This window comes from Panthera tigris, chromosome D1, assembly GCF_018350195.1.
Source record: "Panthera tigris isolate Pti1 chromosome D1, P.tigris_Pti1_mat1.1, whole genome shotgun sequence".
Lineage (NCBI taxonomy): Eukaryota > Metazoa > Chordata > Mammalia > Carnivora > Felidae > Panthera > Panthera tigris.
Window position 1 is genome coordinate 36,856,961 of NC_056669.1, and position 27,232 is coordinate 36,884,192.

The 27,232-nt window shown below is 36.6% G+C and overlaps 1 protein-coding gene and 1 non-coding gene across 2 annotated transcripts in view; one reads left to right on the forward strand and one right to left on the reverse strand.

The window, feature by feature from the left end:
- Positions 1-566: 566 nt before the first annotated feature.
- On the reverse strand, positions 567-639 carry TRNAR-CCU. Its single transcript has one exon. It is a non-coding gene; the product is annotated as a tRNA-Arg (tRNA).
- Positions 640-10,713: 10,074 nt separating this feature from the next.
- LOC122231472 (60S ribosomal protein L10-like) overlaps positions 10,714-27,232 on the forward strand; it is a 140,927-nt gene continuing 124,408 nt past the window's right edge. Inside the window, exons 1-2 of the mRNA XM_042959597.1 lie at positions 10,714-10,836; positions 12,663-12,806. Coding sequence (XP_042815531.1) covers positions 10,714-10,836; positions 12,663-12,806 — 267 coding nt within the window. The remainder of the gene's footprint in view (positions 10,837-12,662; positions 12,807-27,232) is intronic.

Below are 27,232 nucleotides of genomic sequence, written 5' to 3' on the forward strand. Positions count from 1 at the left end.
CTTTTCCTGGATCCCCACTATTCCTGGGCCTGGAATTAGACAACCAGATTCCCTGTCCTCATGTGCTAGGGCTAGGCCCACTTCATGCTTGTGGTGTAGGCCTCTTTTTCTTTTACTGTTTATTTATTTTTGAAGGAGAAAGAGACAGGGTGAGTGGGGGAAGGGCAGAAAGAAAAGAAGACACAGAATCTGAAGCAGGCTCCAGGCTCTGAGCCATCAGTGCTGAGCTGTCATGACCAGAGCTGAAGTCAGATGCTTAACCAACTGAGCCACCCAGGTGCCTCTGAGTCTCTTTTAATAACATTGCCCCTTGCTCACAAGAGTGTCCCAGTTTAGATAATATGCTAATGCAGTCAACATTCTCTAGAAGAGACAGAAAAATCCTAGTGAGTGAGGAATGAGGAGGAAAGAGCAATGTGGGGAAATTATGAGCAGTCTACCAAGTCTTTCTCCCTTGCCTTTTCCTACTACAGAATTCTAAGAATGAAACAAACCCTAGGGCAGAAGAGAGCTTTCCATTAGATGACAGTCTAGAGTTTTGGGTTTTTGTTTTTAAGTAAGCTCAATGCCCAATGTGGGACTTGAACTCACAACCTTGAGATGAGGAGTCGCATGCTCTACCGACTGAGCCAGCCAGGCATATCTAGAGTTTTTATATATAAAATAAGCCTAAGGTTTTACTTCATGAAAGCAAAGGGAAAAGCTATTCAACTTGATGGAACTTTTATCAATAAGGGAAAAAGAAGTTTATTGAATAGGTTTGCAAAGTACTGGAGGAAAGTAAAACAGCTTTCTCACTCAGTCCACTGTAACCAGGGCCTTCAATACACAATTTTGCATCACATATTATTTTGTATTTGACAAATATTAACCACTGTGTGCCACTAGGAATATAGTTGTGCACAGACAAGGTGCCTGCACTCATGAAGCTTACGTTAATTGATAAGAGATAATAAACAAAAATAAACATAGAAACAAATGATGTAAACATAAAAAATACCAGATAGTGATACTTTACACACAATTAATATAAATGGATATGATAGAGAATCAGTGCGTTGTTAATTTACTTGCAACGCCAAGGAAGGCTTCTCTGAAGATACTGTAATTAGCTGAGGACTAAATATAAAAGGGACTGAGTTATCCTGAAATCCAGAAGACCATTCCAGCAAAAGGAATTCTTAAGGGAAACAAGCTTGAAAATTTTAAGGATCTAATAGACGTCTACTGTGGTTTGAGCATGCTGGAGAAGAGAAGAGGGATAGTATATGTTTTTGTAAGCTCATTACTTTATATGTCCATGGTAATAGAAGAAACCCAGGATAATTTCTAAAGTTTCAGCTTGAGCAGCTGGGTGGGTAATGGTGTCATTTACATAAACTCAGAAGATTGAAGGAGAAGCAGGTTTGGAAAGAGGGGGCTATTGTTAAGGTGCCCATGAGAAAGTCGAAGGTTTGTATCCAATAATTGGAGGACACGGGCCTTTAATTAAAAGTAGACAACTAACATTCAATGGGTACCTGGGAAAATCTCTAACTTAGAGAATCCAGAACAAACAAAGATAAGTTTAAATTTGGAAGAAAAGTAGAACGTTCATAAGAAACAAAACATTCAATATAAAATCACAATTAAGATCCCCAGAAAATGAAGATATGGTACTAAAAATGAAAAATTCAAAAGATGATTTGAAAAACAAAGGGAAATGGTAAGAAAATACCCTAGAAATTTCAATCAACAGACAAAGGCAAAAAACAGTAGAGAAAATCAAGAAATTAGAGGTCCTGTTCAGGTATAATATGAGTTCCAGACAGAGAATAAAGAAAAGGAAGAGAAGAAAACTGTCCCCATGCATCATTCAAGAGAATTTCACCAAAGTGAATTTAAAAGGCTAGGACTTATTAACAACTTAATATATGCCAGGTACTAAGTGCTCAACTCTGAGTAGTTCATTAAATGGTCACAACATCCTGTGTGATGGGTTATTATTATCACTTCTATGCAAAAGATCAGATATCCAAATGCAATATTTATGGAGAATAAATGAAGACAATGAAGTCTACAAAAGACAAAAAGGAAAATTATGTCTAATATTGAATTTTATATAACTGAGAATGAAATAAATATTTCCAACAGACAAGCTCTTGAAAAAGTTAACTCCCATCACCCCCTTTCTTCACAGCTAATAGAGGTTGTGCTCCAACAAAGTGAAGGAACACATGGAATGCAAAAAAATAGGGCTTTTAGCAGAATAAAGGAGAAAAGAAGCCCTGGGATGCTGATAAGGGAGTTCTCAGAAGACCCCTCCACACGCCCAGTGTCAGATTAGAAACCAGATTAGAAAGCTCAGAAAGAGAGCTTCAAAAACTTGAAACTGCCAAATTTTTATATCATCTAAATATATTGAGATTTAGACAACTGACAGGATTTGGGGTAGAATTAATGATAACTAAATAGAAATCATTTTACGTGAAAATGAGACAACTATTAATTTATAAGGAAAAAAAGTTTGCACCTTAAAGAGTATGTGTTATAACTTTGATAAAAACAGAGACCAGCAAGTACAGGAAGAAGGGAGAAATGGAAGAGAGGGAGGGAGGGAGAGAGGGAGGTTCAAGAAGTTGGCTATTTGAGGCACTTGGAAGGCTCAGTGGGTTCAGCATCCAACTTCAGCTCAGGTCATGATCTCACAGTTCGTGAACTCAAGTCCCACATCTGGCTCTCTGCTGTCAGCACAGAGCCCACTTTGGATCCTCTGTCCCCCTTTCTCTCTCTGTGCCTCCCCTGCTGGTTATCTCTCTGTTTCAAAATAAACAAATGAACTTAAAAAAAATATGGCAATTTATGCTGTTAATTATTTCAGCACATAATTTATTTTTTTAAGAATTTTTTAATGTTTATTTTTGAGAGAGAGAGAGAGACAGAGAACGAGTGGGGGAGGGGCAGAGAGAGAGGGAGACAGAAAATCTGAGACAGGCTCCAGGCTCAACTGTCAGCACAGAGCCTGACGCAGGGATTGAACCACGAACCCACTGTGAGATCATGAGCTGAGCCGAAGTCAGATGCTTAACCAACTGAACCACCCAGTGCATAATTTAATACATTATCAAATAATTACTTTAATAAATGGCTTACATTTTAAAATGATAAAAAATACCCTGAATTACCCTCAAAACCCGAAATCCATTATTTAATTATTTTTTTCTATTTCCCTGATGCTATTAAACATTACTCATCCCCAAGTAAAAACCTGTGATCAGCAGACGCCATCCTTGAAAGTTACTTTTCGTTGTTCATTGTTTCTCTACCCATCTGCTCCATGTCAGTTCAGGTTAGGAGGACTTGTGCAACTGAAATCTCCCTCAGAAAACAATTCCCCCAGCAGGTGTTACCTGTGAAGAGTGTGACTTCCCTTCTGATATCATAGAATCTGCCTCTCCCTCACACTGTGTACCTTGTGAGAGATTCCTTCTCCCACATGCTCCAATCCCAGAGGCCACTGAACTGAATAGCAAATGGGCATGAACTAATGAAGACAAAGCACTTATATCCCAAGCTGAAGGCAAACACTAGCAAAAGTGAAAAATAAAATTGTTTAGGAGCAGCAAAACGTCCAAATGGATATTTTTAAATCTGGTGGATTAATGTCTACTCCAAATGCATAGCTACATTCCTTGCAAGACCAAAGAGCATGAAGAACAACAGTATTAATGAATGTTCTTCTCAAAGCAAGCAGTGCAGGTCTCAAATATCTCTCTCAAAACTTCGATTTTGCAAGTTCCTCATCATGCGAGCTGTACAGAAATGAGCTACAATCCTCAGGATCACCTTTCGATGGGCTCAAATCCCAAATGTGCTTGTATAAAAATTAAGAAGGCAGCAGAGACTAGATTGGAAACACAGATAGATTTTCAGAATTGTGCCTTGTCTTTAGGGTATTTGTATCAAAGAGGAGAAATCCACAGACTGTAACACCATTTGTTTGCAGCATAAATACCGTCAGTGTGGTTCAGTCACATCTACAACACTCCATCTGCCAGCTGTGAGAAAGAAAAGGAAAGCAATTAGGCATATTATTAATCAAGGCTTGAAGTGGCAGGTTCAAGCACCACATGATTCATGATATGTGAAGAAAGATCTAGATAATGTGTTTTCTTTAACTGAAACACCATAGAAAAAATTCAGGATTAGTTTTTAAGTTTTTGACTTATTTATGGGATAGAATGACTGACCACCCAGTTACAGAAATACATAGCAAATTTATTGGAACAGAATCAGTTTTTTCCTTAACACACATGCACACGTACGCACACCATTAGTAATTCTTTGTCTCCTTTACGTGCCACCCCCGCATCCTTCTCGCCCCCCAGGATTTTCACCCTCACAATGATGAGAAACAGATGAAACACCAAAAGGACTAGGACTGTGGAGACAGAATTCTCTTCTTCTTCTAATGACCAAGCTTAGACTGGCAGGTAGGTGGCTGCCTACTAGTATGATGTCAGTCTGACCACCTCCAAAATAACTGCTCTACTGCTCACGTATCTAAATGGTCAATGAGTAAAAGACAGTGATTATACCTTCATTTGTTAGGCTGGGAAAAAAGATGGGTTCTGCTTCTTATTGTAATATGAAGGCCCATGGGTGGTATTACACACTAAGCCCCCTCGGTCACTACTGAAAAGTTTGTCATTTCACAAGAGCTGGTAGAGAGAGGAGAGAGGGAGGACATAGAAAGCACCAGGGGCTGAGAGAGCTAGCCTGTGGAGGACAGACAAGGACACAGAAAAAGGATTGTAAGGTGCAAAACACAGATGTCACCACGGTCCACAAAACACTGTCTTCTGGCCCCTTCCTACCTCTCCCGTTCTGTATTTCTGTCACTCACAGCAATATAGCCATTCTGGCTTCCATTTTCAGATTTTCAGTTTCCAGTTTCTAATCTTCTTAGGACCCATCCATATGCTGTTCTTTTGTCCATAATACTACTCCACACGCACCTGGCCAACTTCCAATGATCCTCAGAGCCTTAAATGTGGCCTTCTCAAGTAATGCTTTTCTGAGTCCCCCAGACTAAGCCAAATAATTTTATCATGCAGTCTCATGATAAAACGAACCCTCCTGAAATATTAGCTAGTGGGTTAGGCAGCAATGTTTTGAGATTCCACTCTGTGGAAAGCATATTTCTAGATATGTGACTTATCTGTAAAGTTTCTGACCTCTGGGTTCTGCCAATCAAATATGGGAGTCAAATGAACAAATATAACTAAGACGTTAAATCTCCAACAGAGAAAACCCATACATGAATGTAAGCTAATGCAGCTTAGAGTTTGGTGATGAACAGTACATAACTGAAGCCAGATGGCCTACTTCAGAATCCACTCAGTCTCAATCTTTATCAGCCATTACTTCAGGCATGTTATTTTACCTCTCCATGATTCATTTTTATTATCAGTAGAATGACTGTAAGAAAAGATCCTGCTTTTTAGAATTGTGTTCACTTTGTAAATATGTGTCCAAAGTGCTTAAAGACAGAAAGCCTGGGATAGATGTATATACTTATATAAATATTATATATTTATCATATTATAATATTTAATATAAAATACTTTATTATATTACACTTTATACTACATGTTATTATATATAATTAATATAATTATACATGAATATATATTTATATATTATAGCTAAAATTTAGTGAATGCTTAATGTTTTAAGCTAAATCCTCAGCCCTAAAAAACTCAATTCCAAAAAGCTGAGGAAATGCCAAGGTGAAGGGACCTACCAGAATCTAGCTAATCAGAGAAGTTAAAGTTCAGCAGAGAAGAGAATTTGAAGGAAAAATCCTGAAGGACGAGGGCCACACAGTTTAGTGTAATGCAAAAGAGTACATTTTCAAAAGGGACAAAAAGAAGCCTGTAAACTCAGAGACAGAAGTGACTAGGTGTGTTTAGATGAAAAGATGGTTTATTCTATCTGAATATGTGCACCATGGAATAACACCAGTAAAATGAGCAACAGGAGTTGAAGGCCTTGGGGCAGATGCTGGAGAATTTGATTCAAGAGCTAATTAAGAGCTACAATGGTTTCCTGTGCAGGGAGTAATCTGATTAAGATAATTTAGGGAAATGATAATTGTTGCTTTAATTAGAATGGATTAGAAAGGCTGAGAAATTGTCCAGCTATGATTTGATCAGCAGCAGGACTCAAAAAGAAAACTATGAAAACTGAGAAGGTATGTTTCTGGGAAGAGATGCAACAGAATTGTATTGCAGAAGCCTAATGTAGACTAACAGAAAGGATATAACCTAACAAGGATCAGGATATACTGTTATACTTGTTTGTAATAGAACTGTGTACTTTATTAATATTTAATGCAGTTTATAATTCAATGCTCTGATCTTTTTGTCGAGAGAAGAAAAATCTTCTCAGACCAGTGTTACTCGGTAATAGAATCTCCCGTATCCTTTTTTAGCCAAATTGCTAGAACAGCCTGCAATGACTGGTGACAAATCAGACCTATCAGACATATCCGCTACTTTGAAGACATTAGCCGTTAGGAGCTCAGCTGACTCACCAAATTCATTTTACATAGCTTACCAAACAGCTGTCAGACTTCAATTGATTTTGTGTCACTTGAAATCCAAGAACTTAGAAGTTAAAAGAACCATATCACAAGGTTGACACCTTAATCTTACTCACCTCTGATTCTGTGACTGACATTATTAAGAGATTAATGAGCACTTGTTCAGTGCTATTTTTATGCCTATGAACACTGTGTTCACTATCAATTCTAGTTTATCATCTGTACATTTGGTCCTTTTCAATTATCAAGTGACCCATATTCTTAAAAACGCTCCATGTTTTGAATATCTTATCTATAAGATGGATAAGAAACTATTCTTTTGGTGATAAATGACATCCTGACACCTCTCAGGAGGAAAGAGGGGAAAAGTACTTTGCATTGAATACAATGTGTTGAGTGACAAGATTTGCAGAAATTGCTTCACATTTTATGTCATTTAATCTTTTACTGAATTCTATGATGTAAAAATAACCATTGCTTTTTCCCAGGTGGAGGTGCAGAGGCTCCGGAAGGCTGAGGACCACACTCAGTGTCACGTGGCTAATAAACGTCCGGGTTAAAACATGAAGTCTGTTTTGTAAGCCTTGAATGCTTTCATATGATGCTGCCTCTCTCCTCCCCTTCTCAAGGACAAACATTCCTTGTCCTCAGAGCATGGTCATAAATCACACAGTACCACATCCCCTGCCAAACTACAATCAGGTGGGAGAGATAACCAGCCACACTGTCAACTAAGAAAACAATCAAAGGGGCAGCCAACAGCCAGTGAGGCAGAGGTGGACTGTCCTCTTGATCCAGAGAGAAAATCCACTTGCTCTGTTCACAGATTCTAAGTGTCACCCTAATGCTTGTGTGCTGTGCAGATGAAGATGGCACAGGCCATGGTCCTGAAGGCTTGAAATTTAATGGATAAAGCGAACCTCCAAACAGTGGACCCATGTAAGAATGAAGGAGAAAGCTGCTGTTTCGGAGACTAGAAATGCTTTCTATAAAAGGCGCTTTGATGGGAAGCTAGGGTTTTATTTAAATAACAACAGAGATAGGGCTTTCTTAGTAAGTGGAAAAAATAGCAGAAACAACTACCACAGCGGTACAAAATGACTTGGCTTGCTTGGAAGGATGAGCAAGCCAATGTAGACGTAGTATAAAGTGTGTTTGTGTGTGCGTGTCTCTGTATGTATATGTTGTGCTCTGCCTGTGGCTAATTCCATGACCCCGAATACACACTATTAAATTTTAAGTTTCTTTCATGAGCAGAATGAAGTCACTGAAGGGTTTTATACAGAATAGTGACATAGTAAGGACTACATTATTATTTTCACTATTACTAGCATTATTATTACTCACAGTAATAACAGTAGTCAATAATAACCAACTTTTGTTAAATGCTTATGAAGTACCAGGCACTTCGCTAAGCACCTAATAGGAATTTTTCATTGATTTCTTACACTGGTCTCATAAATTAGGAATAATTTTATTTCTGTTTGATAATGATGGAAACCAAGCCTTAGGGAAATTATCACTCTCTCAAGTTTTCACTGATAGCAAGAGCAAAATGTATTTTACCTCCTGCTATTACACTCGAATTTGTCTTTCTACAAAAATCTATTCTTAACTACCATGCTCTACTGTCCCTGCATTACATATAAAAAATGAGGTATGTAAAGGGGCAAGCTGGATCTCAGTGAGACTTGGCAGAAAGAGCAGTCATTCACCATTGGTAACAGGTATTTTCACTTCCTTCCTGTCTTCGTGAAAATTATTACAAAAGCAACTTAAGCCTTCTCCACAGTTTTCTGTAGTTGCTATTCATTTCCTTGGTTTTCTACATACTGAAACACTGAAAAAAATATGCACTCCCTGGAGATGGAAGAGGAAAATTGAGATTTCTGATATTTTGCTTTCTACTAGCATTTAAAGATCTCAATGCAATGTGCCAACATTTTCTCATTCATTCTTATCTCAGTGAAAGAGGAAGGGCAATTTCACTGATTAAAGGATGCTGTTTCTTCTAACTGCATGATTTCAGTGGCTCAAAGAAGACATGTGCCAAGAAATTTTCTAAGGTATGGTGGAAATCATACCTTAGATTTCCAAAGCAATACCATTGACTTTAAAACCCAGGGCTAGCAAACTCCAAGTTGGAGCTTTAACTTGTTAGGTAAAACATACGAAAAATCTCTTGGTTGAAAAGGAAAACAGTGAAATTACATTCTAGCCAATTCCTGAAGGCAGAGCTTTATTTTTTATAAGCTATCTCTTTGGCCTACTGTTTTGTTTTGTGTTTTTGTTTTTGTTTTTGTTTTTGTTTTGAAACCAGATACTAAGGACAGTGTCAGGATGGGAATGGAAGTGGCCATGTAGACTATGGCGGTATTCCTGAGTGTAGTGGATAAAAGCCCCAGCTTTAACCATATATCTGCCATTTATTGGCCAAATGATCTTGAAAAAGTCATTTATCTTTGCTGTTCTTTTTAAAAATTTTTTTTAACGTTTATTTATTTTTGAGACAGAGAGAGACAGAGCATGAATGGGGGAGGGTCAGAGAGAGGGAGACACAAAATCTGAAACAGGCTTCAGGCTCTGAGCTGTCAGCACAGAGCCTGACGCGGGGCTCGAACTCATGGACCACGAGATCATGACCTGAGCCAAAGTCGGCTGCTTAACCCACTGAGCCACCCAGGCGCCCCTATCTTTCTTGTTCTTAGAACAACACTGGTTTTAAGACACAACTATTAAATGAAGGCATGGAAGTCAACTGTTTCAAAGTTCCTTTTTAGTTCTCATGTTTATCATATCCATTATACCATAAATTGCTTTTCTAGAAGTATAACTAACAATCTCCATTAATTCAAATTGAAGAAACATGCATTACAAATGTCAGTATTCTAAAATGCCTGCAGGAGAAAGGCAGGTAATGTAAATAAATGTTACAAGATGGATAAAAGATAATAGGGAATTTATGTCCTCCCTTCATTCAAATCACATTTTCAAAGTCACATTTTTTTAAGAACATAACGTTAGCCAAGCAAAGGACATCTGCAGGCTAAAAAATGTTCAGGCTCTTCTTATGCAAAAGTTAGATTATATCATTTGATAATTCAGTTGTCCCCAGCTTGCTGCTTCATGTGCGTTTTTTCTTTTCAAACTTCTCAAAATAATCATCTATCTCTCCAAATAAAAAAAAAAACTTGGATTCATCTTATTTCAGTCTGCTTTAAATCAGGAATATATATTGCCTTTATTCATGTCTTTTCTTGCTAGTTGATTTGACTCTGGTGATCTATCTATCCTTTACCAATATTTACTTTTTTTGAGAGAGAGAGAGAGAGAGAGAGAGTGAGGGAAAGGGTAGAGGGAAAGAGAGAGAGAGGGAGACAAAAAGACAGTTTCAAGCAGACTCCACACTCAGCATGGAGTCCTACATCGGGTTCTATCCCACAACCCTGGGATCATGACCTGAGCCAAAGTCAAGAGTGGGATGCTCAGCTGAGTGAGCTGAGACGCCCTGTATGAACATTTACTTTTTAGGCTCCTGTGAACCTATCACCCTTGATTGTCTTAATCTGACTTCTTCTAGATCTCATGTGTGGGCTTCTCATCTTCTCTGATCAACTCTCAAATAACTGTGTTTCCTCTGGCTCTTGTTTTAGCCCACTAGCCTTCACTCTACGTGCTCTCCTCAAAGACCTCACTCATGTGGATAACATTTATGCCTATGTTAAAACACCAAAATATTTCTGAAACACCATATCTAAACACTATCTAAAACACCATAACTAGTTGTGTACCTCAGTGTTTTACAGGCACCTTAATCTCAATGCCCAAAACTGCACTTGTCATCTTCTCTGCACTAGTTACAATTCAGTCAACTCAGCTCCAAATCAATTCTTTTCCTTGCTTTATGATACTGGATCTGGATTCTGTAAACATCTCTCCTTGGTCAGCCAGCTTATTGTTAGGTTTTGTTAATAGAGGGTAATGGAGGGACATTGCAAAGCTGTAGTAGAAGCAAGGATTTCACTTCTAGATTCTAGTGTGCAGTTTTTGTTTTGTCACCAGCAGATTGGTGTGTGTGTGTGTGTGTGTGTGTCCCCAGTATTGCTTATAATATCCTTCACGGAACTATGGTCTACACTCTCCAACCACCCACCTGGCTATTCCTATGTACCAGCTTGTTGGTTCATAAACTGGTCCCCGTACATGGAGGGCATGGAGAGATGGAAGAAAAAGGAACCCACTCGAGACTGGTAGGCAGTAGGTTTATAACATAAGGGAACCTACATAGGAGTCTTATGTTGAGCAACTGCAAGACGAATAGATCTTTGCACCTATCTACCAGAATCTTAAAAGTTTATATAAAGGCTTTAATTGGGCTTAGTCATGTATACCTTCCAGATGGTCTCAACAACACCTTAATCTCTCAAGGCTATGACCTCAGAACAGCTCCCACTGTGGGAATGGTGGGCAGGACATAAATTCCAAAGACAAAAGATAGAGTGAGGAGTCTTCAATTGCCTGGTTCCAGCTTTCATGTCAACCAGCTATCACATCCTCTTGATGACCTCCTCCAGTACAGCTTAAGCCAGTGACCTCTGGCAAGTCTTTCCAGCCACTTGGCAGACCACTCTTATAGACCACTTCTGACTTTCAACCTTTGGCAAATTTCTTACAACCAGTAAGCTACATATTCCTGTTGCAACCACCTCAGTCCAGAAAGATTTGACTCTCAGTCTTGGAGTGAGAGAAATGTGCTAAGTTCTTAGTTCTTTCTTGTTTGTTGTCCCTAAACCCCAGAGGAAGTGACAATGTTTTGTTTTTGCTACTAGTAACTATACTAAACTATACTATACTACACTATACTATACTATACTATACTATACTATACTATACTATTACTGGTGTCATTTGTCCCGACTGAACCCTTACTGGTGCAAAATTAATACCAGAAGTAGTCCCAGGAGACAGACACTCAAAGATGAGATTTGGGGACATGTTTGGTCCTTCCCTTAGATTTGAATATGGTGCTGAACTACTTCCTAATGCAAAAATATATGTTGATAATGCATGGCATGCAGTGGCATCACATTTAGTCATAGTATCACTGTACTTGCTTATGATGAAGTTCTAATTTCAGTTGGACTAGATGTCTTGGATGGTCATGTGGCTGCTGCACTTAGCTGCAATAATGATAACTACAAAGACTGTAGTATGGATCAGAATCTCCTGAGTCCCAAGTATACTTGAACGCTTACAAGGAAACAACAACAACAATAACAAAAGAGATCTCTTATGGATTGATATTATTGAAAAATTAAAATCTAAATTCGGTTGTGCAGGTTGAAGGATTAAAGCATCATTAAATTCACATTATTTCCAAATTGTACATTTTAATATTAGAACATTGATTAGGAAACAATAGGCCCTTAAAACTCTGAATGAAGATGTCAGGATGGATCAAATAAAACTGAACATCTTGAACCACCGAGACACATTGAAACTCCCTTGTTAGCAGAAATAGCTTAGATTCCTGTGTCTGAAGAGACTACTCTTCCTTTGCATGAAAACTGGTAACTTCACCTGGGGCAGATGCCTTGTAAGGTTATGCTCTAGGTATCAGCTACATGGTATGACCCAAGAAGAAATAGCTTATACTCCAAATAATTCAAGAATGTGTTAATAGTTTTCAGCAAAACCCTGGGGAATATATGTGGGAGGATGGACTATAACACAAAACCAAGCAAAAGACATTCATATGTTTGCATTTGCATTGTTAAATAATCTGAATTTAATAAATGATATTCATGCACCTAGAAGTAATATCTTACTTGGTTGGTTGACTGAAACTAGGATTTAATGGCTATGTTTAATGAGAATGAGATGTTGGTACTTCCCTTGAATGATGAGTACAAATTCAAAGCTTATAGAGATGGGAATTTTGGAATGGATTAATGTGTGATCTATACAGCCACCCACAAAGGCAACCCAGAAGATGCTCCCTTCACTATGAATTGCCAATTACATTACTAAGTATAGCATATTTATCCTTTTAAATCTCTGTGGTTCCTCTTCTTAGCCAGATATGACAATGCAATTGAGATGGGCTCCTGATTTCAGTGAAGATGATAAGATTCCCAGAGTGGCAGGGACCAAGTGGCAAGACTTAACTGCCAAGGACAAGCTGAACATGTTTGCCATCAACATCAGCAGAGCTATTCCAGTAATCAAAATATTTTGGCATTCAGGGATCTCTGACAGTGACATAGCTTTCCTAGGAATGAAACAGATGGGAGGCCTACAGGGACACAATTGGAACCTATGTAACTGAAAAAAACTTTAGGGGTATATGGGAAAAGTAAACATCTAGACTTTCTGGGGATAATTAAGCATGCTGAATTGTCAGTAATTTCTTAGGGGCTCAAAATGAGACTGTACCCCATGAGTCAAAGTGGGGATTTATAGTGGTAAGGTAATAAAAGGAGTCTTAGCCAACATCTGAATGATAATGGGCTCAATAATTACACAGATTCACCCTGTTTTTTTATTTTCAACAGTCCCTGATTGTGTAATTAAAATAGACATACTTGGAAATTTGTAGAATACCTAAACTGACTCTTGGACACATAAGGTAAGGTCCATAGTAGAAAGGGCCAAACTGAAAGCCCCTGGAATTTGCATACCTACCAAAGTATTAACTCAGAAGCAATGTTATATCCCCAAAGGAATTCAAAGATTACTGCCAACACTGAAGACTTGTTAAGATGCAGGGATGGGTAATACCTATCATATGTTCACCTAAATCATAACATTGGTTGGTGAAGAAACTTGTTGCATAGATATTGGAGGATGACTGGAATATCACGAGCTTACTCAAATAATGAACATAATTGCAGCTGTTTTCTCAGGTGAAATAACTTTACTTGAGTAAATCTACACAGCCTCTGACAGTTAATATTCAGCTATTGATATGGCTAGCATATCTTCCCATAGCGGTGTATAAGGACAAATAAAAGCAGTTTTATTTTACCTGAGAAGGGCAAGAATACACCTTCACATTCTCACCTAAAGGCTTGCAGGAGACACCTCTTAGAGATGCTGACCATGTCAACATTCTGCAAAATATCCCATTCTTCCACTATGGATGATTGAAACTGATAAACAGGGAGTAGCAAATACCTTAGATTCCTTAGTAAAACATTCAGTCCAGAGAATAATCCCACAAAAATTCAGGGATCTATGACTTCATTGCAATTTCTAGGGGTACAAGCATGTGGATGGAATCCTTGCTAAGGTGAGTTGCTGCATCTCTCACCATCTATCATGAAAAAATAGGTACAACACAAAGTCAGTCTTTATGGATTTGGGAGGTAACAGATACCATAGATAAGTGTGTTACTTTGATTAATCTACTGAATCACCAGGAAATTTGACAAATTTGAGGAAAAGAAGATGCTGCAACAAGTCCAGACTACAGTGAAAACTACTTTTCCACTGTGGCTTTTTGAATGGGTAGATCTAATTACACTTAAAGCATTTTTGGCAAATAAGGATGTTATAGGGAGCCTTCTGTAAGTACAAATAGGAGAATCTCAAAAACCGTAAGTTTGGAGCAACTCTATGTTTCTTCTGCAGATTATTGCCTTTCTTAAAAAAAACTGCTTAACATCAGTTGGCTATGCAATCTGAGCTTCCTATCAAAAACAAGTGTTGGGGATGTTTGACAATAGTTTATCATCAAAGAGAAAGAGTTTAAAAGAGACTGAGTTCACACATGTATAGAAAATATAAGTTGATGGGGCACCTTGATGGCTTAGTCGGTTGAGCATCCAACTTTGGCTCAGGTCATGATCCTATGTGTCTTGAGTTCAAGCCCCACATTGGGCTCTGTACTGACAGCTCAGAACCTGTGGTCTGCTAAGGTTTCTGTGTCTCCCTCTCCCTCGGCACCTCCCCTGTTCACACTCTGCTGTCTCTCTCTCACACACAAAAATAAATAAACATTTTTAAAAAATTAAAGAAAGAAGATATAAGTTGTATGAGCAATTAGCTCAGACTTCTTATAACAATAATTCATGCTGCATTTCTTCTCCTCACTTAATTTATACCTATAGCCTCATAGAGAGTTCCATAAACAGGAAGAAATAAAGTGGATGGATGCAGTAGCAGAGACAGACTCAAGGATGACAGAAAACAACAGCAGTAAAGGAAAGTATTCCCCGTGGGCAGAGTTCAAATAGTGAATTTAGTTTTCCTCTTTGTCGGGACTAGAAGATGGCTGACTCATAAGCAGTTTTTTGATGGTTTAGTTGGGATGAAAATAGACTTGGAGGGAACAGGGATGGAAGAGAGTGACAATGTCTGGAAAGACATATATGGATGAGCCTTGAAGAATGGGAAAATACTATAAAAATATTGTTGTCCCATGTGAATGTTTGCCAAAGGAGACTTTCAATAGTATAGTGGACAAAATTATACAAATATCAGTCATTCCTTACCCCCAGCCACTTCATTACAAGGTAAATGAGCCCATGTAGAAAGTGTTCTCAATCTTAGGGATGGAGGCAATGCTTGGGTTCAAAACTTGGAATTTCTCTAACCAAATCTGACCTAGATGCTACTAATGCTAAGTATCTATTCTGCCAACAGAAAAGATCAACCCTAAACTCTTGCTAATACCACTTCCCAGTATGGGGGAAAATCAGTCAGTGAATTGGTGGCAGTTGATTATATTGGATCTTTTCCATTATGAGGAAGCAGAGATTCATCCTCGCTGAAAAAGACCCATATACTTTGAATGTGGATTAACTTTCCCTGTACATAATGCTTTTGCAAGCACCACCATTCACAGACCTATGATATTTTGCAGAATGTTGGTCCTGATTACTCACTGTGATAGTATTCCAGAGTTGCTTCTGATCAAGTAAACCTTTCAAAACAAAGGAGTGTATAAATGGGCTCATGCCAATGGAATCACTGGTCTTTTCTCTTTGCTTGTCGTTCATCTATATTTATTTATACATTGACTTTATTATTCTTCTTTCCCTTACTATTTTTATATACAAGTTGTTGGAGATCAACTTTAAAATATAATCTTTAGCACTGACCAAGAGGCACTAAATGTCCCCTCAGCTTGACTAGGTTTTAGACAGCTTTCTTTCTGACTGTAACCCATTCTACCTCCAACTTTCCATTTCTTTTTTTTTTAATTTTTAATGTTTCATTTATTTTTGAGAGAGACAGAGAGGCAAGTACGAGTGGGGGAGGGGCAGAGATAGAGGGAGACACAGAATCCAAAGCAGGCTCCAGGCTCTGAGCTGTCAGCACAGAACCTGATGCGGGGCTTGAACCCACGAATCGTGATATCATGACCTGAGCTCAAATCGGATGTTTATCCGACTGAGCCACCCAGGTGCCCTGGCAAATTTCCATTCCTTAAAGCACTTAGTTTAGAAAAGGTATTATTCTTTCTCTGACCCTTTCACATGATATCTTTTTTAAAACTTGCCAATTTTGCAACCCAGGAATTTCTTTTTCAAGGATCTAGGAGCCATCCTTTTAAAATATAATCATCAAGGCAGATAGCACTTTCATCTCCCAGTTTCTATAGGAGAGTAGAAGCCTAAGTTCTTTAACCTTCATTTGAGCTGTTACAGTAGTCACCTAATGGTTTCCACTCTTCTCCTTCAAATTCATCCTCATCTCTTGCCTCTGAATATTCTATTTAAAGAAGAAATATGGGTGTGTTACTACTTTTCTACCATCTTTAAATTGGACTCATAACCTAAAGTGATACTTACTTCTCAAACCCAGGCATGCCTATTACCACACATACAGAGATGTACCAAGAGGAATTCAAAGTATTAACATGGCACATCTTTCTGGAACCAATTTTATTCAGATATTTTTGGAAGTAATGTAACAAGCAAGTAATTTTTAAAGTGTTACTATATTAATAAGTAGGTATGTAATGAAATAGAATCCAAAATTCACATGAAATTTTAGACCAACTGATAACTAACTGATTGATTGCTATCAGTGCAGTATTATTGCAGTCTCTGTTGTTAGGTGCACTTCAGTGTGGAAGATGAAGAAGCACCAACGGACAGAGTAAAATCCAATCTCTATAATATTACATAGATTGCTGTCAGTGAGTTGTCTTCCACCTATAGTCCAATCTCATTTGCCAGAACACTGTCTCTTTACCTTTTTTTTAAATGTTTATTTATTTATTTATTTATTTATTTTGAGAGAGAGAGAGAGAGAGAGAGAGAGAGAGAGAGAGAACAAGTAAGGGAGGGGCAGACAGAGAGAGAATCCTAAGCAGTCAGCGCAGAGAGAATCCTAAGTTGTCAGAATGGAGCCCAATGTGGGGCTTGAATTCATGAACCATGAGATCATGACCTGAACCAAAACCAAGAATCCCATACTCAACCGAATGAGCCATCCAGGTGTCTCCCAGAACAGTTTCCTTAAGCCTCACCTCTTAGATGTTTAGAATTGCTTTTTCTTCTACAAATGGAACATAATTATATAGCTTCTTGTTGTCATTGCACATTTTGCCCTCACTTAAATTGTATGCTTTGTGCCCCTATACACCAAAAGGCTTCTTCCAAACTCATTCTATATTCATCCTTTAATGTGAAATTTATCTGTCACCTTCATGTTTCCCTAGCCCATGGGAAAACTAAGCTAGGATCCCTCCTCTTTGCCCACAACTACAACTGTACTTGCCATATTGTATTCAAATCACCTTCTTACATATTTATCTACTTATTTAAACAGGCAAGTTTGAGGCATAGGAACTGCGTGTCATCTATGTGTTATTCAACTATATATCCCTGGCGTATACTATCATATCTGTCAGATGGTTAATATTCCAAAAAATATTGCTTGAACTAGTAATGAACCCCATAACCAAGCGTGTATTAGGTGCTTTCACAGATATAACCTGAGTTTGATGATAATAAAATTTTTAAAATTAAGAATCTAAGGCTTTCAGGATCAATGACTTCATCTTAAACTATGCATTCTCACTGGGGGTAATAATGTCACTAAGGGGATGAAAATTAGTTTTGGGGAGGAGGAATATATTTTAGTGATTACAATGGCTCTCCACCTGAAAAAATATTATTCTGTCATTCAGTTGTCTTGGAGATCACTCAATTACCAATGATATTAAGTTCATGAAACATGCATAAAATGTATTTAAGATCAAAATATGCACAAAATGTACCTAGATCAAAAATAGATGGCTGTGATTGGAAGGCTATTTCCAGATTGATTTACTTAACCATAAATCATATCATGAGGAGCTGTACATGTCTATTGTCTGCCATTGGCTGCCTTATGAATGTTATTTATTCCTCAGAGCTTTGGTGTGTGCCATGGACTTTGAAAATAAATAACTGTATATATTTTATTATTTAATTTTATAAATGTTATTCAACCAAACAATATTTTCCCCAGTAGTCAAAAGAAAAATGTTGATAATATTTGGATGAATATCTAGCAACTAGTTAAAAGTTCTTTCCTTAATCTCAAGTCAAAAGTATGTTCACTAAAAAATAATTTTAGGAGTTTATTTGTTTTACTCTTCCTGGAAAAGTAACTGTTTTGAAGGATTTTTCTAAAATTTGATTACATTGCTATTATTATTATGTATTTATATAAATTGCTAATTTATATATGCAATTTGATACATTATAATTTATATAAGTAAATAAATTACATTAAAAGTTACTCAACAAATATAGTTAAAAGTGATATGCTAACTTCTCAATTTTTAAATTTTCTTATAACTTAAAACTGTTATTTAGTTATTCTTAACTCTTTTTTGAATAGAATAAGTCTTCTGCTTACTCATTTTAAGTATGAAGCACAGATATAAGTATAGTATATAAATAAATATACAGTATTTCTGATATTATTAAAATTTTCTGGAAGAGTAATTAGGAAGACATGTAAAAAAAGGCTCCTTAGTAGGGCAGTAATGAAAAACTAGGCTGAGAAACAGAGTCTTAAATTACACAGTCAAGAAGTGTGGAAGCCAGCATTCAATCCTATTTTTTAGCTGCAAATCCTTTTTTAAATCTCATCCCAGCTGGCTCCTGGCAATCAGAAATCTGATGGAAAAGTCATTCTACCACAAAAGCATGTTGATTTTTCCACCTCTACCTAGGGCCCCTAGTGCTCTCTTAATGGCCTATGATTCCCTGCTCAGTAGAAAAGCATTTTCTCTGCAGTCATCCTGGGAAATGCTCTTCTCAAGACCAAATACATTGCAAATCACAAAAGACCTAGAGCTTGACTTAAAATTCTATAATGTCTCTCTGGCCATCTGTGCCAAATAGGAGCTAATTAAAAAACAGTTTAAATAAAGTAAGTCCATATTAAAAGGGGGGTCACCTACAGGTGGGCCAATTCACTCTTCTAATTAGTGTCTAGGCCTAGCAGGCTGCCCACTGAGCATGCATCACAAGACATTCAACAACCATGTAGGTGAACAAACCTGAATTCTATCTTGCAAAACAAACAGACAAACAATAAGCTTAATTCCTTATATACAAACTAGCAATGTCTTCCTATTCATCTTCCCCACTTCCAAAAAGCTTTAGTGTATTGGAAATCCCTAATAGCTTTTCAAAAAGAAACTAACATGTCTTACACCCCATTTGGTCATTCTACCATGAATTACACAAAACCAGAGAAATGCAACATAGGACAAGTTACCCCTTTGTAAATTGAAGCTAAAATTACTAAATAATGAAATGCTATCCAGTTAATACAATGTGAAAGATACACAACATAAAGTAGCAAATTGTAGTCTGCGGACATTTTGGAAAGCTGAAACTAGTGACTCCAAGCCAAAGGCTGTTTTGAGGATTTGGCCAATCCGGTCAAATCTTATAAAGTTACCAACATGTTTTGTTTGCAATTATCCTGTGAGGTAAAGATTTAGAATGGGTCCTATGAAACAGAGCCCCCAGGAAACTACATGGTGAAGACACATTGTTTTAAACTAGACATGTCTGTATTTCCTGGAAGAAGTAAGGAAATAGACTTTGAAGAAGATAATTAAGAGCTGGTTATATACAACCTCCGCTGCAGTAGGGTTAATTGGAAAAACAATGTGCTACAAAGTGATTTCCACCCAAAGACATTCTTCACAAGAATATAGCAGAAGTAGATATATATGTGTTTCAAGACAGTTCACAACATCTCTCAGTTTGGGGTTGTTTTACTTTGTACAAATTTAATGAACATTTTGGCTTTCAGACCCTTCTAGGCACGGGGCTGTTGCATAGAAGAATAATATCTAGTTTCTCACAACTCACAACTAAATGGGATATAAAGCCATATAAGTCAATAACGGCAGTAAAATTTAATAAATGATACAAAAAGAGGTATATGCAAAGTGTTTTCAGAGTAAAGAGTAGTTAAGAACTAAACATTCAGGAAAGTTGCAGTTTTGCAGAGGAAGTCACGTTTGAAATTCGTCTTTTAAAATGAATGAATAATTTTTTTACATGAAAAAATCAAGGAAATTATTTCTGGTAGGGATTTGCCAATAAAAAAAATAATGAATGTGTGTAAGAAAATTTGAAAATAATTAAGTCTGTCCAGATCAATGGATGTCTCTGTGGGTAGTAAATGAAGCTGGAGAGGGAATTTGAGGTTGACTAGATCACAAAGAACTAAAGTGAACCAAATATAGGTATATAAGACTTCACTTGAAATCTGAATTAATCCATAATGATATAAATAAACAAGTGAGTAAGTAAGAATGAAGAGACAAATATCCTATGCAGAAAAATTCCAAAGATATTATGGAGATAAGTCTATGTAATAAGTTATGTTGATAAATAGGTATCCTTGATATGATGTAATAATGAAAATAGGACTTTATCTCTGTGATCTTTCTCCCAAAATCCCATAATCTCAGTCTAATTAGAAAAACCTGAGACACATATAATTTAATACTTCTCTTTATTGTCAAGATCATAAAGAACAAGTTTGAATTATTTTCTGCATCTATTGAGATAATCACAGGGCCTTTATATCATTTGTTAATGTGATGTATCATGTTGATTGATTTGCAAATATTGAATCAATCTTTCATCCCAGGAATAAATCCCACTTTATCGTGGTGAGTGATTTTTAGTGTATTTTTGAATGAGGTTTGCTAGTATATTCTTGAAGATTTTTGTATCTATGTTCATCAGGGATATTGGCCTATAGTCCTTCTGTCTCTCTCTCTCTCTCTCTCTCTCTCTCTTTCTCTCTCTCTCTCTCCTTCTGTTTTTGTCTGGTTTTGATATCAGAATAATTCTGGCCTTGTAAAATGAATTTGGAACCTTCCTTTTCTCTTCTATTTTTTGAAGTAGTTTAAAAAAAATAAGTATTAACTTTTCTTTAAATGTTTGGTTGATGATTGTTTCCTTTGCAGTGCAGAAGCTTTTTATCTTCATGAGGTCCCAATAGTTCATTTTTGCTTTTAATTCCCTTGCCCTTGGAGATGTGTTAAGTAAGAAATTGCTACGACTGAGGTCAGAGAGGTTTTTTCCTGCTTTCTCCTCTAGGGTTTTGATGGTTTCCTGTCTCACATTCAGGTCCCTCATCCATTTTGAGTTTATTTTTGTGAATGGTGTAAGAAAGTGGTCTAGCTTCATTCTTCTGCATGTTGCTGTCCAGTTCTCCCAGCACTATTTGTTAAAGAGACTGTCTTTCTTCCATTGGATATTCTTTCCTGCTTTGTGAAAGATTAGTTGGCCATATTTTTGTGGGTCCAATTCTGGAGTCTCTATTTTATTCCATTGGTTTATGTGTCTGTTTTTGTGCCAATACCATGCTGTCTTGATGATTACAGCTTTGTAGTAGAGGCTAAAGTCTGGGATTGTGATGCCTTCCGTTTTGGTCTTCTTCTTCAAAATTACTTTGGCTATTCAGGGTCTTTTGTGGTTCCATACAAATTTTAGGATTGCTTGTTCTAGCTTCGAGAAGAGTGCTGGTGCAATTTTTATTGGGATTGCTCTAAATGTGTAGATAGCTTTGGGTAGTATTGACATTTTAACAATATTTATTCTTCCATTCCATGAGCATGGAATGTTTTTCCATTTCTTTATATCTTCTTCAGTTTCCTTCATAAGCTTTCTATAGTTTTCAGCATACAGATCTTTTACATCTTTGGTTAGGTTTATTCCTAGGTATTTTATGATTCTTGGTACAATTGTGAATGGCATCAGTTTCTTTATTTCTCTTTCTGTTGCTTCATTATTAGTGTATAAGAAAACAATTAACAAAACTAAAAGGCAACTGATGGAATGGGAAAAGATATTTGCAAGTGACATATTGGACAAAGGGCTACTATCCAAAATCTGTAAAAAAACTCACCAAACTCCACACCTGAAAAACAAATAATCATGTGAAGAAATGGGCAGAAGACATGAATAGACACTTCTCTAAAGAAAACATCCAGATAGCCAAGAGGCACATGAAAAGATGCTCAACCTCACTCCTCATCAGGGAAATACAAATCAAAACCACACTGAGATATCACCTCAAGCCAGGAAGAGTGCCTAAAATGAACAAATCAGGAGACTATAGATGCTGGTGAAGATGTGGAGAAACGGGAACCCTCTTGCACTGTTGGTGGGAATGCAAACTGGTGCAGCCGCTCTGGAAAACAGTGTGGAGGTTCCTCAAAAAATTACAAATGGATCTACCCTATGATCCAGCAATAGCACTGCTAGGAATTTACCCAAGGGACACAGGAGTGCTGATACATAGGGACACTTGTACCCCAATGTTTATAGCAGCACTTTCAACAATAGCCAAATTATGGAAAGAGCTTAAATGTCCATCAACTGATAAATGGATAAAGAAGTTGTGGTTTATACATACAATGGAATACTACTTGGCAATGAGAAATAATGAAATATGGCCTTTTGTAGCAACGTGGATGGAACTGGAGAGTGTTATGTTAAGTGAAATAAGTCATACAGACAAAGACAAATACCATGTTTTCACTCTTATGTGGATCATGAGAAACTTAACAGAAGACCATGGGGGAGGGGGAGTTAGAGAGGGAGGGAGGCAAACCATAAGAGACTCTTAAAAACTGAGAATAAACTGAGAGTTGATGGGGGGTGGGAGAGAGGAGAAAGTGGGTGATGGGCATTGAGGAGGGCACCTGTTGGGATGAGCACTGGGTTGTATGGAAACCAATTTGACAATAAATTTCATATTTAAAAAAAAAGAAGAAAAAGCCAGCAAATGACATTTTAGTGTCACAACCTTAAAATCTGGAAAAATAAAAACCAGCAGCCAGATCATCTGACAGTGGGCCTATAGATTACCATAGGACAGGTGACTCACAATTGTAGCCATTTCCATACATGATACAGTCATATGAACACATCGTCAATAAGTGAGCAGTTTCTTTCAATTATAGGAGGATTATAGATTCATTTGTCCATTGTACATAGATGACAAACATATATCCTGTGTTTGGGGGGATAGTTTCAAAATCAAATATTTTTTCTATTGATTCCATAAATCATTAAAATATTCCAAAAAAAAGTAATATTTCAGAATCTGTTATATTTCAGTCTGGCATTTTCATGTGAAGTAGCATAACATTCTTTGATAGACCATATCTCTTATTTATAAAATGTAAAGGAAGAGTCACTATACTGAAACTGCACCCTTGAAACTTAAACTTATGGTCTAGTTTCTTTTAAGAAACAAACAAAACAAAACACTTTACAGTGAAATAGTATTCATACAATAAATTAAGTATAAATGTTCACATTAATAAATTATTATAATTACCAACAGGAAACCATTACCAAGGTCAAGAAATTTAGAACATCAACAGTATTGCTGAGGCTCTAAGCATGATCTTCCTGCTCACAAAAGTCTCACTGTCCTCAAAAAATAATTACTATCTTAAACTTATGGTGATCAACTTCTTGCTATTTTTACAGTTATATTACCTATGTGTGTAATTCTAGGGATGCGGATTCGTATTTTCACAGTATGTATTATGCCTGGTTGTTTTTCTTGTAATTCTTCTAAAATAATTTGGCTGTAGGATTCATCTGTATTGTTGAGTGTAGGGGTGCCTGGGTGGCTATGTCAGTTAAGTGTCCAACTTTGGCTCAGTTCATGATCTCGTGGTTTGCGAGTTCGAGCCCGGCAAGGGCTTTGTGCTAATAGCTCAGAGCCTGGATGCCTGCTTTGGATTCTGTGTCTCCCTCTCTCTCTGCCCCTCCCCTGTTCATGCTCTCTCTCTCTCTCTCTCTCTCTGTCTCTCTCTCAAAAATAAATAAAGACTAAAAAATTTTTATATTGTTGAGTGCATCTGCATTTATTACTTTAATTGCCATGTAGTATTACATTATATGAAAATACCACAGCTCATTTAGTAATTCTACCGTTCAAAGATGTATGGGTTATTTGCAACTTAGAGGTAATAATGAATATTTCATCTACTTTTGTGCATATTTTAATGCATATATTTACATATTTCTGTTGACTATATATCTATAAATGGAATTTTTGGGTTATAGATATACTTAAATTCAATTTTAGTAGATAACATAAACTATTTTCTAAAGTAGTTGTACCTATTTACAACACCAGCACTGTTTGTGATAATTCCTGTTGATCTACATCTTTGTCAACCTTTATTATTATCAGTTGTTGTTGTTTTTTTTAATTTTGGCCATTCTGATCACTGTATACTGGTATCATACTCTGATTTTAGTTTGCATTTTCTTAATAATTACTGAAGATGAGCAGTTTTCTTTGCTTAACCGACTGAGCCACCCAGGCACCCAGCAGTTTTCTTTGCTTATTTGGATATCCTCTTTGTGAATTGACTTTGTTTTTCTATACATTTTCTCTATTCATTTATCAGTTTTATCCTCATTAATTTGTAGGGATTCTGAATTAAAAGTTCTTTGATGGTGAGGAGCCTAAGTGACTTGGTTGCCTAAGCATTTGACCCTTGATTTTGGCTCAGTCATGATCTCAGTGTTCATGTAAGCCCACGTTGGGATCCTTTCTCTCCCTCTGTCTCTCTGCTCCTTTCCCACTCACATGTGCTCTCCCTTTCTCTCTCTCTCTCTCTCTCTCAAAAATAAACAAACATTGGGGCGCCTGGGTGGCGCAGTCGGTTGGGCGTCCGACTTCAGCCAGGTCACGATCTCGCAGTCCGTGAGTTCGAGCCCCGCGTCAGGCTCTGGGCTGATGGCTCAGAGCCTGGAGCCTGTTTCCGATTCTGTGTCTCCCTCTCTCTCTGCCCCTCCCCCGTTCATGCTCTGTCTCTCTCTGTCCCAAAAATAAATAAATGTTGAAAAAAAAATTAAAAAAAAAAATAAATAAAAAAAATAAACAAACATTAAAAAATTTAAAAAGAAAGTTCTTTGACAGTTATATATGTTGCAAATATCTCCTCCCATTATGTGTTCTGCATTTTTACCCACTCAATAAATAATATTTAGTAAAGAGAAGTTCTCAACTTTCCCATAGTCAATTTGTCAATCTTCTAATTTATCAGTCTTCTCCTTTATGGTTAGTGCTTTATATGTTCTGTTTAAAAAAATTTTTTACTACCACAAGATCATGGATATATTCTTCATTCATATTCTCAAAGCTTAGTGGTTTTGCCTTTAACAATTGGAATTGATTTTTGTATATAGTGGGAGATATGAATCAAGTTTCAATTTCTTCCAAGTGGATATCCATCATCCCAGTATTTTTATTGAAAATCTAATCCCTTTCATACCCCTGTGCAGTCCAATCCTTGTCATAAATCAGGTATCCATATGGAATGAATTTAATTCTGGGGGATCTCTCTTATGCTCTATTATTCTTTTGTTCCTCTCATTGTGAGTGTAAGATACTGTCTTATGTTTTGTAGTTTTTTATTAAGATTTGATATCAGAATAAGAACCCCACCTTTTTTCTTCTTCAAGTAGAGTTTTAGTTATATATGATAAATATGTGTATATATTTATATAATTATGTAAATATAATACATATTTATACAAATATATAATAATATTATGTTCCACTAAAAAATAACACTAAGAATTTGATCAAATAGATAATGCTGGAGAAAAGTGATATCATTTGATGTCTTTCAATCCATGAAAAGATAAATCTCTTTTTTATTCAGGTGTTATTTAATTTTTCTCAATAATGTTTTAACTGCAAAGACAGTGAAGAAAAAATGTCACAACCATTTAGGCAGTGAAAACAATTTAGTTATAAGAAAATAATGTAGCAAATTTTTCAGATTTCTCATGAATAATACAGCATATCCAAAGAAAACAGAGAACTGTAAGTTTTAAGGAAAACATATCTTGATGCAAAAATTTGTATGTGTTGAGGGCACCTGGGTGGCTTAGTCTGTTAAGTGTCTGACTCTTAATTTCAGCTCAGATCATGATAACATAACATGGTAGTGAGATCAAGCCCATGTTGGGCTCTGTGCTGAACGGAGCCTGCTTGGAATTCTCTCTCTCCCTCTCTCTGCCCCCCCCCCCTGCTCGTGCTCTCTCTCTCTGTTTCTCTCTCTCTCTCAAAATAAATAAATAAACTTTAAAAATAAATAAATAAATAAAGTAAAATGTATTTTGGGAGCCTTTGTGGCTCCGTCAATTTAACATCTGATTATTGAGTTTGGTTCAGGTCACGATCTCACAGTTGGTGAGATAGAGCCCTATGTCGGGTTCTGAACTGACAGAGTGAAGCCTGCTTGACTTTCTTTCTCTCCCTCTCTGCCCCTCCCCTGTTCTCTCTCTCTCTTTCTCAAAATAAGTAAATAAACGGTTTAAAATTTTTTTACATGTGAAGTTCTTATTTGTGTGTCAAAGTAAAACACATGAATAGTCAAGGCTCTGAAATAACCACTCATATCTTCTCTAAGAAAATTTCTTGGGGCACCTTCCTGGCTCAGTTGGTGGTTATACAACTCTTGATCTTGGGGTTGCAAATTCAAGCCCCACAGTAAGTATAGAGATTACTTTTAAAAAACTTAAAAAAGAAAAAATTTCTTGTAGACATATTCTAACTGATAGAAATAAAACTCAAAATCAAGAACTCAGTAAAAAGAAAGTCAATATTTTAAAAAACTAATTTTGAGCTTTGAAAACAATAACATGTCAATTTAGGCACACAATACTGAAAGTGTGATTTAAAAAATAAAATATTGCTTTTCGGCCTTTTGGCTAAGATCAAGTGTAAAAAATAAAAGACAGGATCCTGAAAATAGTTTTTTTATTCTTTTTAATCAAAGATTCTTGTGGTAAACAATAATCATCTTAATAAAAATGTTTAAAAATAAAAAATAAAATAAATAAAAATGTTTAATAATCTCTCATAAGAAATATATAGGAAAAGGGGAAAGATACAAGTATAGGAAAAACAAATTTCTCCTCCTAAATATGGGTAAGTCAATCTTTTTTAGTTTTTACTCAGATAGTTACTAGCTTAAAAGAGATTAAATCTTAGAGATTTAAAATTAATAAATTTAAAGCAAGGATTAACTTACTTAAAAATAATTTTAGAAATTATAAACCCAGTAGGAGTTGGGGATATGGTGAAAAATATGACATAATTCCTGTTCTTAAGAGGAAT